Raw genomic sequence first — 14,796 nt, 5'->3', positions numbered from 1 at the left:
ATCAGATCCTACATAACTGGAAATGCCCATTCACAGCCTATAGGCTCTTAAAACTTTTTTTTTCCCCGTTTTTTTTTCTGCAAACAAAAGCAAATTCTCTCTTACCTCTCGCTCTAGGTAGCCTGTTAACACATCAGTTTCATTCAGAAGTGTGACGTTACATTTCCCCCTGTGATGAAACATGATAATAATTAGTCCACATAAACAGAATATACACTTAAGACTTTAAGGGAAACAATGTAAGAAAATTTTGTTTGTCGCAATATTTATTTGCAATATAGTATCAATTTGTTTATTGGATTCGATGTTAAGGTTGGTGTCAGACAGTGGTTCATTTTGTGTTGTGTTTAAACCCAAACAGCAAGAGGGCAGTGTTGTTCTCTATTTGATCCCATTCTTAAGATTACATAAAATGCAAACTTGCTTTTAATTAGATTTTACAAATATTAGTGTGTTTTTTTAATGCAGCCAGTTTCCCTAAAATTCCCTAAAGCCTTGCTAATAGTATTGAGATGTTGCATCGTAACCACACAACCCATAATGAACAAACAGTAGGGGTGGGTTGCAAAAAGCTTCAGATGACCATTATCCCAGGCTTCCACCAACTATTGCAGTTATATATCTAAAACTTTTTCCCCACAGTCACAAACTAATAGAATAATTAGCTCCATACAACGCTTATCACAATTAAATAATATTAAAACAAAAAATAAAACCATGAATCTTAATTCCTGGACATACAAAAAAAAAATAATAATAATAATAAAAAATAAAAAGAATCAGTGTGTGAATGCATTTAAGTAAGAGGAAGTTAAGAGTTTTTTTTTGTTTTTTTTTTTTACCTTATGTGTGTGGCAGGAAGAGACTCAAACTGTCGGGACAGGAACAGTTCTCTGTGTTTAAGCTGGTGTTTCTGTTGCTCGCTGATTGCCGGCTGCTTGGACTCCTCCTCAAAGTCTCCTGTAAAAAGAACACATGCGTCAGTACTGATTCTCTCTAGAGTCCAACTGTAGGTTAGAACAACAGGGATTAAAGAAGAGGGGGAGAGAGGAGGGGGGAAAAAAAGGGCATTGTTAAATTTACAAAAAAAAAAAAAAAAAAAACACACAATATATACTACACACCTTTATATTAATACACAAACAGGACAGTCCAATCTTCTCAATATGCTTTCTGAGGTAACCGGATGTCTGACATTTCCAAGGCTCTATTAGCCATTACGCATGAAGCACGTAGGCTATTCACATTTTCTAATTACCAACTGTTTAAATCAATCTTAAGCATAAAAACATACTTTTTATATTCCAAATCTCTCCCCTAATTTTGTATTGTACAAATCCACCATCTGGTTAGGTCTTCCCTCGTCACACAGTCACCCACATCTTTTCAAGCTGCTGCTTAATGCAACATCACGGGCACCTCAACAGGCTTCATGAAGAACCACTGCTCATCCCTAAGGCCCATATATCCAATCTGAAGTTTGCTAACTGCGTTATTTAGAGTGATAAAGCATCATGGAATCTCTAAAAAATGAAATGTAGGAGCAGATCCAAAGCCAATCATCCAACATCAGCTCACTGTGGCTGAATGCAATCAATTTCTCACAGAAACACCTAGTGTACATTTTTTTTTTTCAGGCACATAAAATAAAACCCTTCAGCTATATTGTGCGTGTTACATAAATATGGTGTATATACTACTTCAGTAGAAACAGGACTGGGTTAATGATTAAATAAAAACAGCCAGGGAATGGCTCAGTTTACTGAACTACAGCACCAACACTGAGCCCTCGTTTATGAAAAAGCATAAAAAATTAACGATCTCATGTCATATGCAGGCGTTTGCATGAGGTGAGACCTGACGAGACACTAGCAGAAGATCTAAGCGGACTCCGCCCCTGCACAGGGCCAGAGGAAACCCCATCAGTGAGTGGGCGGGGTCTCTGACCACACCCCCATCCATTAACCCCTCCTGCCACTCTAGTGTCCCCCCCTTGGCCAGCCAGCCAGTCCCTGCCAGCTTTACTAGGAAACCCTGTGCACAAACCTGAGGCGCCCATCCCCCACTGAGTAACAACCCCGCCCCCAACACAAGCACACACACACACACAAAAAGGATAAGTTCACACTCAGACACACACACATACACACTCACACTCCTTGACAAAGACACCAGCGAGTTTGCATTAACCCTTTCCGCGCCAGGACCCACAAGGTCCCATGAAGGCTCTTTTGTTCACAGACTGTGGGCTCAGGGCCAACAGAGGACAAGCTCACAGGAGCCCAGACAGAGGATGGGAGTCTGGAGGATGAGGGGAGAGAAGAAGGGAGAGTGAGGAAGGAGGTAGTCTCAGTGGGTGGAACAGAAAACCTAGGTCTTCTCTAGCAGCACCATGTCCAACAGCCACGCAGGAATGAGCCCAATGCCATGAAGGACACGGCTCTCCTGAACCTTTGCTGTTCACTGCTGTAAACATAGGGGAATTACACAGCAATGCCCTGAATCTCTTAAACGGCCAAATGGACTTCGCCCAGCTTTGGAAGGGTAGTCCGCCTTGGCTGGGGCAATGTTTTCATACCCATTTCTTCAACCTTCAGTAAACAAACATTTGGGCTTTATACACCTTTCATTATAAGGAAAGCTAAAGCACGGATAGGCCTACCTAGAAGGAAAGTCTCGGCAAACCAGATTACAGACAAAACATACACAGCTTTAACAGTCTCTTACAGAAGTTACAGTATACAGTATGTTACAAGAACATTCTATATGCATTTTGGCTCCACAATGCTGCCAGAAATGTATTATATTCTACATATATATTATATTCTATACTTTTAAAAGAAAGCAACAGAAAAATGGACGCCATCTAATCCCAAGTGCTGAGTGTTCATTTTACTATTAAACTTACAATAGACAGTCGTCCAAAACTGAGAGAGAAATATGCCTATATATATATATATATATATATATATATATATATATATATATATATATATATATATATATATATATATATATATATATATATATATCTGGTATGTAGGTTATATGATATGATGTGTTAAAGGTTTAAGTACATCTACAACAGTGACAATTTGACTATATATGGAGATATTTGAAGTGCATTAGTATCATGATATTCTAGATCATTGACTTCTATTACAAATCTGATAAAATTCTTTTATTTTTCAATATCTCAGTTAGAGGTGTGCAATATGTATGCAATAATGAAATGTAATTTTTATTTTGTTGCAGTAGCGTATTCTTGAAATATTTTTTTTTAATTCAGTGTTCTCATATCGCGAAAATACCATGAAATAACGGGATATTATTTTAGGGCCATATCACCCACCCTGAGCCTATAACCACCATCACCACCAAAGGCAAATTAAATCAGATTTATGCTTCTGAATCAAAACAACACAAAGTCAAAGTCAATGCTGTAGTCTGCACAAGTGGCCTACACTGTTTATCAATTGGTTCATCTGCATCACTCTGCAATTACACAGGCAACACTCTGGCTGACAATGGGCTTTCTACACCACTGTGTTTACTTCTTTGGTGTACTACAAATGATTGTGGCTAATTACTTTCATTAAAATATATGCAACAAAAGAGAAAAAGCATTAAAGAAGATCAATAGGACCCCTGCAACTTGCTTAACCAGCCACTGACACACCTGCACATGATCTGGTTCATTATCTGCAACTATTTATCTGATATCTGTACACAAAGTCCAAGATCAAATGTTTGTAAAACAGAATGTAAGAACGGTTGCAAAGGGGGACATTCAATGCTAACAAGTGGATACATTTATTCTGCAGATATAAATAATCTCCTAAAATTATTTTAGAAAATACAGCGAGAGGATGTAAAGAATTACTAACAGCCAATATTTTAACACAAAATGTCAACAATTAGATCCATATTCCTCAATAATTACAGGCATCGGTTAATTTTCCATGAAAATTTAACTGCAGTCAACAGCGAGACAAAATGCAGTCTGGCCCAGTGACGCTGCTGGCACGAGTACTGAGAGTGCTGAGGAAGAGGCAGCGGCAGCAGGTCTCTGTGTGGTGGAGGCAGGTGACCAAGCAACACAGTTCCCATCATCCCATTCACAACAAGATAGGGAGAGAGAGAGAGAGTGAGAGAGAGAGAGGGAGAGAGGGAGGGAATGGAGAAAGCCACCATTTAAAGCCTTCATATGCTTTTAAAACCGAATACCATTTTTTAATGTACAAGACATTTAAGATTTTAGCGCTTCATATCCTGCATAAAATGTTCATTATTTTAGTTTATCTATCTGCTTTCTGCTCCATATTATCTGTTCTTTAATTACCTCCTCCACATGAGCAAGCTCAACAGCAAGAGAGAAGTTATAGTTTGTGTCTTTGTGAAACACGGACAAACTCCTAGACAAACTTTAAAAAACAACTCGATAAAGGGGTGTGTAATGTCCATTATTGCCCAGCTGTTCAGTTCTAGAATAGACATTTTCTTTAAGCTCCGCAGTTTTATAATCAGTGTGTTAAGAGAAAACATTTTCTGCTGCTGGATTCAGGCATTTTTTTTTGGAATACAGTCATGAAGACTGAGCTCTGCTGCTTGTTAGAGATTTGTTCCGATTAGTCAGCCTGATTTTAACGCATCAGACATGGCAGAAAACCAAGTTCATTTTAAAACTAATTATGCAGCATAGAAGACCGTTTTGCATTCAGTATAAAAGTCAGCACTAATATTCACATTTTTTAATTTTTAAAACTTTTGTAGCTAAAGACAAATCCCTGACTCAAAGAAAAATCACTTTTCATACAGGCATACCATGTTTACTGTGTTAAAGTGTCTGCCAACACCACCATCTTTTAGACAAGAAAGAGAGATCGCACTTGCTAAGCTAAGCCTCTAATACAGATACACACAATATCAAACAGCCAAGTACATATGTTTTTGACTAACAAATTTGAGGACTAATGATAAAAGCTCGTTTCTGAGAGAGCCAAGTCTTAGACAGATAACTAGACAACATTTGAAGATACCATCAAAATGTTTTAATACTGCGGTAATACAGCATTACACTCAGTGTCCAACCCTAGCTCAGTCCAACAAATTAAAAAGAATAAAAGCAGCAGTCTGCAAAACTCTCAATTTGGGAAAATTACTTACTAAAATTCAGTGCAACTTTGAGATAAACAAACCAACAAAATGGAAAAACTAGACACATTACAAGTGCACACTAAAAAAACTCTAGAAGAACACGAATATTGTAAACAGGACTACTGTTACCATATCAAAACCACCTCAGTTTCCACAATGCCATGGAAATAAGTTTTTTACAGCTTTAATACAAACTTTCTTACCCTAATAGTGCATATCAGGTATTCTCCATATAACGGACAGTTTGATACAACTACATGCACTGTCCCACAGATAGCAGATATGTACATGAATAATACCAGAGATCAGAGATCAATAATACCACAGCATCAGCCCACAACACTCCAACCTAAGTCCAGATAAGACATATGACAGTTATAAAATACCCTTAGCCCAAAAGCTGATTTGATCTGACCCACCTACAGTTCTTTCCTAAAGGTCACTGGGTTCTAATACACTAATATTGCAACATACATGCTGCAAACCTCACTTTCCCATAACTATACATTACTTTAAAACAAGCAAACAAACAGTAATAACCAAATCGGCACACCAAACCAATCTTAATGATTAAATATCCCTTAAAATGCGTATAATTATACCCATAATCACAGCTATTTTACTGCTGGTGTGTAAATTTAGCTCTCAGGCTAACATTGCCACACAAGAAAAAGTGAACATTAAAAACTTTGTGAAACTTACTGGCATTGCTGTCTGCGAGTGTGTTTAGATTTCCAGAGATATCTCTCCTCCTAAAGAGACACACTACTTTGGCTTCTACGTTTCCATTGGCCGTCTGCAAAAGACAATTGAAAAGGTGAGTACAAATTTACATCAAAGAACTTACCGTACCTTACAAATTAAAGAGACATTTTTAAACTGATGAAGCTGTTTCATCACTCTATGCATTTGTTACATATACAAGAAACAGAGATAACATTTACTTTAAGCCTAAGAAAGCCTAGGTGCTTTTGTCCAAATTACTCACATTTTAAAACAGACCAAATCAGTGGGTTAAAATTCTTTACACAAAGACTAACAGACAGTCCAACAACCCCTAAAGCAATTACCTCCTAGAATATAAGTGCACTTCTATTCATTTGTTAATTTTTAATAACATATTTAAACTTCAACTACGATAATAGCAAACTATTAATCAACATGATCAGAAAAGTGCTTGGATATGAATTTTAATACCTAGACACTTAATAAATAATGCAGTTAATGATAATCTCAAATCCTTGGTTTAGAGTAGTGATCTTTCGCACACAAAACACCATCTGATTTCTTCCACTATTCTCCACAGCAGTGTGAGTGGGTTACATAAATGCATTTTAATCCCTGCTCTGAGAGACAGTCTAATGTCATTCTCCATATTATATAAGAGCCTCCCTCCAGAGGCAGGTTTTCAAACTCCGACAGAACACTCTGCTTAGCATGCAGTCTATAAGATGCACACTAAACCTAAACTAAACCTGTATACAACACTACTTGATAAAGAAAAGCTTCTCCAAGAAAGGAACCAAACAGTCACTTTTAGGTTTTTTTTTTATTGTGAAATTTCAGGAATATGTTGTTTTCACCATGGAAAAACCTTTTGTAAAAAAATTAAGTAATAAATCCTTTCGGAGAATTATATTGGTCCATTGAAAATGAAAACACTATGCAACTAACAGCAAGATTCCCAATATTTCAAAAAGAGAAAAATAGTGGTGATTCAAGAAATGACATCATTTAACCTAGTTAGTGTTAGGGCGTTTTCACACCTATAGTTGGTTTCTATGGTCTGAATCAGTTGATAAGTTTGTTTACTGGGAGCACTTTTGCGCTCTTTTTTTTGGTTTGATTTTACACAGGCATAAACCAAAACGCACCAAAATACGCACCAATAAACCACGCGAGCACATAGTGTCCTCTGATTGGTCAGAGCTGTCTGGCACGGGAGCAAGAAGGTAAATATACCAAGAAGATTGTGTTCTAGTGCATATATCTGTGCAGTATGAAGCTGCTTCAACACTTAACACTGAAATGCTGCGCTTTTAAATGGGACGTGCAGCACAGACGTACATGTAAACAGCAAAACAGACAGCATTTTTTCATAGCTGTGGTATTTAGTGTTATATGCTAAATATATCAGATTAAACGGCACCTTATCAGCAATTTAGTTCAAATAAAAGGAGCATATTTGATATCTGGGTTGGATCGAGACCCGATCACGTTCTCACCACAAGCGAAACCACTTCAGAGTTCGTTTGGAACTCTAATCACAGCTGTGGCTGTCTGCATCAAGTGTCATGTAGTTACATTCCCAGGGAGGTGTGCATTGAGCTACGGCGCATGGTACGTGACAACATGTAGGCTATGCTATAGGTTTGACACAGAAGTATAAATCAGGTAAAAACAAACTAGAGTGCGTTTTAACAAGACCAAATACTGCTGGTGTGAAAACGCCCTTAGCTATGGTTTAATAACCGGCTTATGTTATGGTTCCATCAAAACTCACCTTGTTGAGTTCTTCTATTCTGCGGATCAGGTAGGGGTTGCTGGATGAGTTTTCAAAATACACGTAATCTGTAGAAAGAGAAAAATTAAAGCTGTAAGAAGACTGCAGAAAATTTTCAGGTCATGTAGTGGTTTACTCAGTTTTCAAAGTTAATAAGAACCAGTTACCACATGTCAGGTTAAGAGAATTAAAAAGAGAGAACTGCTTATAGCATAGTTATTACTCACTAAATCACACACATAGTTACATCAGTTCATGTAACGGTTGTATTTGTTTTGCAAATATTCATTGCAGAAAACAACAATTAGGCAGTGTTTAGTTTAAGCCTAACGGATATTAGGGATGCAAAGAATGGGAACTTATATTAAGGCAGAGACTGTACAACAAGGTGACATTCACAGAAACAGAAACCATGCACACAGGAAGCAGAGATGGAGAACATGACAGAATTAATTGCAGACTAATCGGGCTTGATAAAAAAAAAAAAAAAGTCTGAATAGTCGACTAGTAAAATATAGTATAGCTGCAAATACAAATCAGCCCTTGTTTTGACTAGCTGGCTAGTATTTTCTTCACTGGTGTGGCTGCTGAACCGACTGCTACTTCTAATTTCTACTCTGGATGCCGTCCACTGACCCACTCGAACACTATGATGCAGCCGACTGAGCGCTCACCCCAATCTGCTTACAACAGTCTTTCCAGATTAAACACGAGTACATCAATGTCTGAACTGCAGGACTGTCTTTTCTGTCAGCTTTACAAATATCCTTCTCATCCTTCTGTCCCTTTAAGGAAATTTCCAAAACAGTAATGGCTGTTATAGATAGATATTTGGTACACTAATCAAATCTTGTAATCAAAGGCCAAACGTGGAGATGAAATGTTTACTTCTGAAATGAAATCAAGAAACTGAAAACCTGAGCACAGACAAAGTAAAAAAAAAAAAAAAAAAAAAAAAAAAAAAAAGTTACTGCAAATATGCAAATACTATGAGATATGCAAATACTTTTCCAGTGTCTCCACACCTCGCACTTTTTGTAGAAAAACACTTTCCAGTATACAGTTCCGAAATCAATATTTAACAGAGTATTCCTGTTTTTTTATCACAGTTTTCACACATCTTGGCATGTTCTCCTCCACCAGTCAGTCATACACACTGCTTTTTGGATTACTTTATGCCACTCCTGGTGCAAAAATATAAGCAGTTCAGCTTGAGGTTTGATGGTTTGTGATCATCCATCTTCTTCTTGATTACATTCCAGAGGTTTTCAATTTGGTGAAATCAAAGAAACTTATAATTAAGTGCTCACTATTTTTTTTCAGAGCTGTATTTTCTGGGAATGTTTAACTTTTTTTTTTAACAGCGTTATTTGATATTCGCTTTCCATGCATTTACAATGACTGAAAAAGACTAAAATATCCAAGTTTCCCTTGATGCATGGAAATTCATTAACTCTACAAACTGCATTTGATTTTGCTGTTTGAGATAGTGAAATAAAGCAGTCATGCTGCTCCTTTAATTGCAATGTTTATACAGTATATTTTGCACAAGATTGTACTTTGTTGTGCATCATCAATCCACACACAACCAAATGGCATAATATTTTTTGTACAGTACAGAAGTTTAACATGACAGACAGATGAATCAGATTATTTCAGTTAATAAAATCAGATTTGCTAAAAATAATGTTCTGAGAGAAGCAGATTATATCATATTTAGGCCTAATGCCCATAACAAGGGTGCTAATCAAGGGTGACAACATTTTATGCTAATCAATAAATGAGAGAATGTGATCAGACACAGTCCTTTTTCAAAGCCACGCTGAACAGCCTATTTCTGTTTTACATCCAGTCTGTACTGGCAAAAAAATTGATAATGATCTTGGTCATCAAACGGCTTTCTTGTCTTCATTCAGCCATGTTGTTAGCCTCTTCCCACAGGGACAAATTAAAATGGAGGTCTCTTCAGGTTCATGCGCTTTATCACTGTGAGTGGCAGTGAGAAAAGCCTGCGCTGTGGATCAATACAACCCCCTCAAAGAGAACACGCTCGGCCTGTAGAGCCCCACCAATATGGGAATTCTGCAACTGATACAGAATTCTAACAGGATTTAGACAGGATTTATCTTATATTTTCAAATTGCAGCATTCTCACACTAGTTAAAGATTTATATATGTCCCATTAGTAAATTGTAATGACACACAAGGCTGCAGTAATGCGGCGCTTTTTGTGTGCCAAGCTGAGGTGCTTTTTCAATGCCTGAACCTCATCAGGGTTTCTGATTTTGAGAATAAAAATAATGTGAGTAAATAACTGGGCACCCAAAGAAAATCTGAGCTCTTCTGCTATGTTCACATTACCAGGCTGAAGGGAGGCTCAGTCTAGTCATCACAATGTTCATATCTGTAAAAGTCCAATCACAAAATGTGCAATACATCATGTAAAGCAAAATTAATACAACCTTTAAAAAAAACTTTTTTGTTCCTTAATACAAAAGGAGAAGATACAAAATTTACATAACATGCCACATCTACTGGAGGCAGGTTATAACGGGCCAATATAGTTTATTTAACTCCATCTTTTTTACAAAAGCTGCATTATTAATATCGCGAAATATATTGTACTAAGCACTGCAATGTCATTTTTTCACCAATATCACGCAGCCCTAAGTTTACGTGTTTAAAATCTTTGTAGGCATGCAACATGAATGTGAACAGTGAGATCAGATCACATTTCATGCATTTATTTGTTTATGCACGCGCTTATTAGTAGTCATCAGTATCAGTCTGCACCAGTGCAGTCATAGAATTCAGACTGCCTGCCAGAATTCCACTACTGTTCACATGCGTGTCTCGCAAAGCAGTTTGGGCACAACAGCCAACACATGATTTGTGCTTTACTTCCATTAATACAAATTTAATAATGAGCTATTATTATTTAAATATTCACAACAAACATAACACAGTTTAAGCATTAGCAGTATTTCACCTTATATGCTTAAGATGGACTACAGGTTTAGTAGCACAAAAAAAAAAAAAATACAAATAAAAATCAGTTAATAAAAAGAGAAGAAAAAAAAAAAAACCCTGAAGACTAAGATATTTGTCCAATAAAAGATAAAACTATGAGACAGCCTCTTGTTTTTACAGTACAATCCTTTCTACTGGTTAGATCATCTTTTCTTAACACTAAAAAACACCTCAACACCTGTGTGTTGCACCACAAATATATAAAATGTACAAGCACATTTTCTGTTTTGTAGTTTTATATAAAGGAAAACAAACAAAATACTGGAATTAACACAACACTTTGCCAGAAATCAGTTGTATGTAATTATAATAACAATCTGTGCATCAACGATTTAAGTTCAGTAATATGAAATATCAAAGATTGCCAAAGAGTGGTGAAAACTTATTTAAATGCAGACTGTCTTTTAGTAAAATTTCCTTAACTGAAACAAAAACAGCAAAGCAAAACATTCAATGGAACTATTTTTATTTTTTATTATTTTTAATGAAATAAAAAAATTAATTAATTTAAAAAATGTTTGTTGGAAAAGGGGATTTTGAACCCCTGGAAACCAGAATTCACAGACTGTATTCAAGCATATTTTTTTGTTTTAGACCGAACAGTTTGATGGAATCTCTGGCAACACTTGAGTTTTCTACACATGCCAACAAGAACAGTGTTGTGGTAAACTTTGCAACGTGTTCTTTTCCTTCAAGTCTTTTAAACCCAAACCACTTCCGTCAGACGAAGCACCTCCTCAGTGGCACACATTTAAAGACCAACCTGGCACAATGGAGCAAAGTACCACAAAACTACTGGAAACCATGGTCTGCAGATAATCAACGATAACTCTACAGCATTTAATGAACAACAGTTGATTTAGTCTTTTAGAATCCTGTGGCTGGACTAAATCCTTTCTTCAATTCTACCTGTCACACAACTGGCTGCACTCTCTGGGTTGGAAAGATGCCGCAGTTTCTCTTTGTCAATCTATATCAGCGCTCGCCAACTGCAGACATTTGCCAACGCTCATCTAAAAAAACTGGGCAGTTGTGTTTTGACTGGCACCAATACGAGTGCAAAAAAGAAGGGGGAAGATCAGGGAGTTAATTGGGTTGAAACTTGGAGAAGTGATCCATCCCATTTTCTATCCCAACCAATTTGGCTAAAACAATGACTGTAGAAAGCACAGACAGCAGAATGTCTCTCAGACCTGTGGTGGCTTCACTTCTAAGCTCTTCTGGCTGGTTGCAGTATGAGGTGTAGCTTCAATACAACACGCATCATACAGGGTTTATGATACAATTTATTCCGATACTGTAAGCAATGCAATATACAGCTCTGGAAAAAAATATGAGATCACTTAAATTATGAGTTTATTTTACCAAATAGGAAACCTCTGGAATATAATCTAGAGGAAGATGGATGCTCACAAACCATCAAACCAAGCAGAACTGCTTAAACTTTTGCACCAGGAGTGGCATAAAGTTATCCAAAAGCAGTGTGTAAGACTGGTGGAGGAGAACATGCCAAGGTGCATAAAAACTATTATTTAAAACCAGGGTTATTCCACCAAATATTGATTTTTGAACTCTGAAAACTTTATTTCAGCCATTTCTCATTTTCTGCCAATAAATGCTCTAAATTACTTTTTATTTAGGATTTGAGAGAAATGTTGTCCTATGACTAGCAAATCAAAGAAACTGATTCAGTGGTCCCTTAATTCTATCTGTATACTGTGACCAAATCAAAGGAAAAGCAAATCAAATCATTAGGAAAAATGCCGGCCGGTGCAAGCATTAATGTGCTCACAAAAATAAGCACAGGAATTCCAAAGCGTACATTATTACTATATTTTAACAGTTAATATAGATTATTTTAAGCAGAAAGTAAGGTGTCCAATAATAGGTCACCCTTCTAATTTTTAGCGTATCTTGCGAAATAAAAATCGAGACCTGAATGTTAAACTACAGTAACAATACAACGCTCCTGTTTCATAACAGTAAGCTCAAATTTCCAATGTTTGATTGAAGTGGCTGATTATAGGGACCACTTCATTAAGTAAAAGTTATATATAATGTGCGGGGTAGAAAAAAACACACAAAATAAACCATCCATCTATATGTGTAAACTAGGTCTGTCACAATAATTACGTTATCAATATATTGTACAATGTCAGGACATTAACTTTTTAGTGGCCTCGATATTGTGGTTTTATTTTTGCCATTCAAATTACATAATCACAATAATCAAAATCTTTAAAAGGAAGTAATACAATTATATTTACTTTTATTTACTATACAGGGTGGTCAAAAGTCAAACACGCATTTAAATCAGAAACGGAAGTAAACTTTTCATATCTGAATAACCCAGTAATTAGGATGGGGCCTTATAAATCTTAGAAATCTTTGTAATGATTACCATGATGGGCCTAACGTACACAAATGAATAAAAGAAAATCTATACAATATTATGAGACTAAATCCTGTGATTCGATACAAAATCTATATTTTCAGACACCCATAATTATAAAATTTTTATTTTTATATTTTTCAAGAACAAAAAAAAACAGTACTATCTTTGTGCTTCTGAAAGAGGCCAGAGGATGTTACCTGTATGATTTAAATATCTACAGTAATTTTTCCAGAATCATATATTGCACCTTTAACTGTTGTGCAAGTTAAAACTAATTTTATACTATTTATTGTAAAACAAGAAACTATTGTAAATAAAGGAAATCAGAAATGTAAGCCATTATAAATGTGGTGTGGTGACTACAGTATAAAAAACAGTATACTGTATATATAAAAAAAAAAAAAAAAAAAAAAAAAAAAAAAAAAATTATATCTAATCTCTACATATATCACTCATACAGTGATTTCAGTATTATTCACACAGTTCTACACTCTTTGCCTTAACACAGTCAGATATGTAGGTGGGCAGGTTTGCAGACTAAACACCATCTCTCCTGGCAAAGAGCTTAAACACAGCTCACAGAAAAAAAAAAACGACTTGGGTTACCTCAAGACCTCACAGAGCTCTGCAACTACATCAAGCATCCAGAACGTTTACATCGGTCTGTTTAACAAACAGAAGAGACAGAGGACAATAGTGTGTGTAAGCAGCATGAGAGCATGCCCAGGATGTGGGGAGCAGTCAGTCTGGAGCACTGAGCCACACTTACGGGCAGGTGGCCGCGATCAAGGAGACGATGGAGCAGAAGGTCAAGCTCAACCAGACCAACACACTGTACCTGCCAGAAACTAAGCCTTTATTACTAATACAGCATTCAGTATATTTAAACCTAAGGGATAGGGTCTGTTTAAAATGTTTAGACACTGATAGCAGTACTGATATATTGACACTGTGCTAAATCAGATATACAGTTGATGGCACAGCTAACGTCAAGCCAAAATAAGCTTGCGTATTTATCTCTAGCCAGTATCAGGTTGCGTAGCATGTCGAGCCAAAATCAGCTTGCACAGTTTTCATATAGCCATTAGAAGCTTACACAATTTTTGTCTAGCCATCAGCTTGCACAGTTTTCGTCTAGCCATTAGAAGCTTGCACAGTTTTGTCTAGCCAACATCAGCTTGCACAGTTTTTGTCTAGCCAACATCAGCTTGCACAGTTTTCGTCTAGTCATTAGAAGCTTGCACAGTTTTGTCTATCCAACATCAGCATGCACAGTTTTCTTCTAGCCAAAATCACCCTGCAGTTTTCGTTTCCTTCTATCCATTAGAAGCTTGCACAATTGTTGTTTAGCCAACATCAGCTTGCACAGTTTTCGTCTAGCCAGCATCAGCCTGCACAGTTTTCGTCAAGCCAGCATTAGTTCGCAGTTTCCTTCTAGCCATTAGAGGCTTGCACAGCTTTCGTCTAGCCAACATCAGTTTGCACAGTTTTCGTCTAGCCAGCATCAGCTCGCACAGTTTCCCTCTAGCCATTAGAGGCTTGCACAGTTTTTGTCTAGCCAACATCAGCTTGCACAGTTTTCGTCAAGTCAGAATAAGCCCACGTAGCTCGTCTAGCCAAAATCTAGTTCATGTTAGTTAGATAACATCAAAAAGAGCAGTAAACATCTAATTAATATTAAAGTAGTTACAGCTTTGCTAGCTCTGCTTTT

At 36.7% G+C, this 14,796-nt stretch overlaps 1 protein-coding gene across 3 annotated transcripts in view; it reads right to left on the bottom strand.

Moving 5' to 3' along the window:
* The window catches only part of mta2 (metastasis associated 1 family, member 2), a 30,485-nt gene that overhangs the window by 11,640 nt on the left and 4,049 nt on the right, over window positions 1-14,796 (bottom strand). For all 3 annotated transcript variants that reach the window (XM_022678260.2, XM_049482523.1, XM_022678261.2), the window contains exons 2-5: window positions 7,661-7,728; window positions 5,860-5,953; window positions 843-960; window positions 106-169 (exon numbers count right to left, since the gene is read on the bottom strand). In XM_022678260.2, coding sequence (XP_022533981.2) covers window positions 106-169; window positions 843-960; window positions 5,860-5,953; window positions 7,661-7,728 — 344 coding nt within the window. The remainder of the gene's footprint in view (window positions 1-105; window positions 170-842; window positions 961-5,859; window positions 5,954-7,660; window positions 7,729-14,796) is intronic.

Source organism: Astyanax mexicanus, chromosome 8 (assembly GCF_023375975.1).
Source record: "Astyanax mexicanus isolate ESR-SI-001 chromosome 8, AstMex3_surface, whole genome shotgun sequence".
In the NCBI taxonomy this organism is placed as follows: Eukaryota; Metazoa; Chordata; class Actinopteri; order Characiformes; family Acestrorhamphidae; genus Astyanax; species Astyanax mexicanus.
Note: the sequence above shows the minus strand (reverse complement) of the source record. Positions and strands in the feature narration are given on the sequence as shown.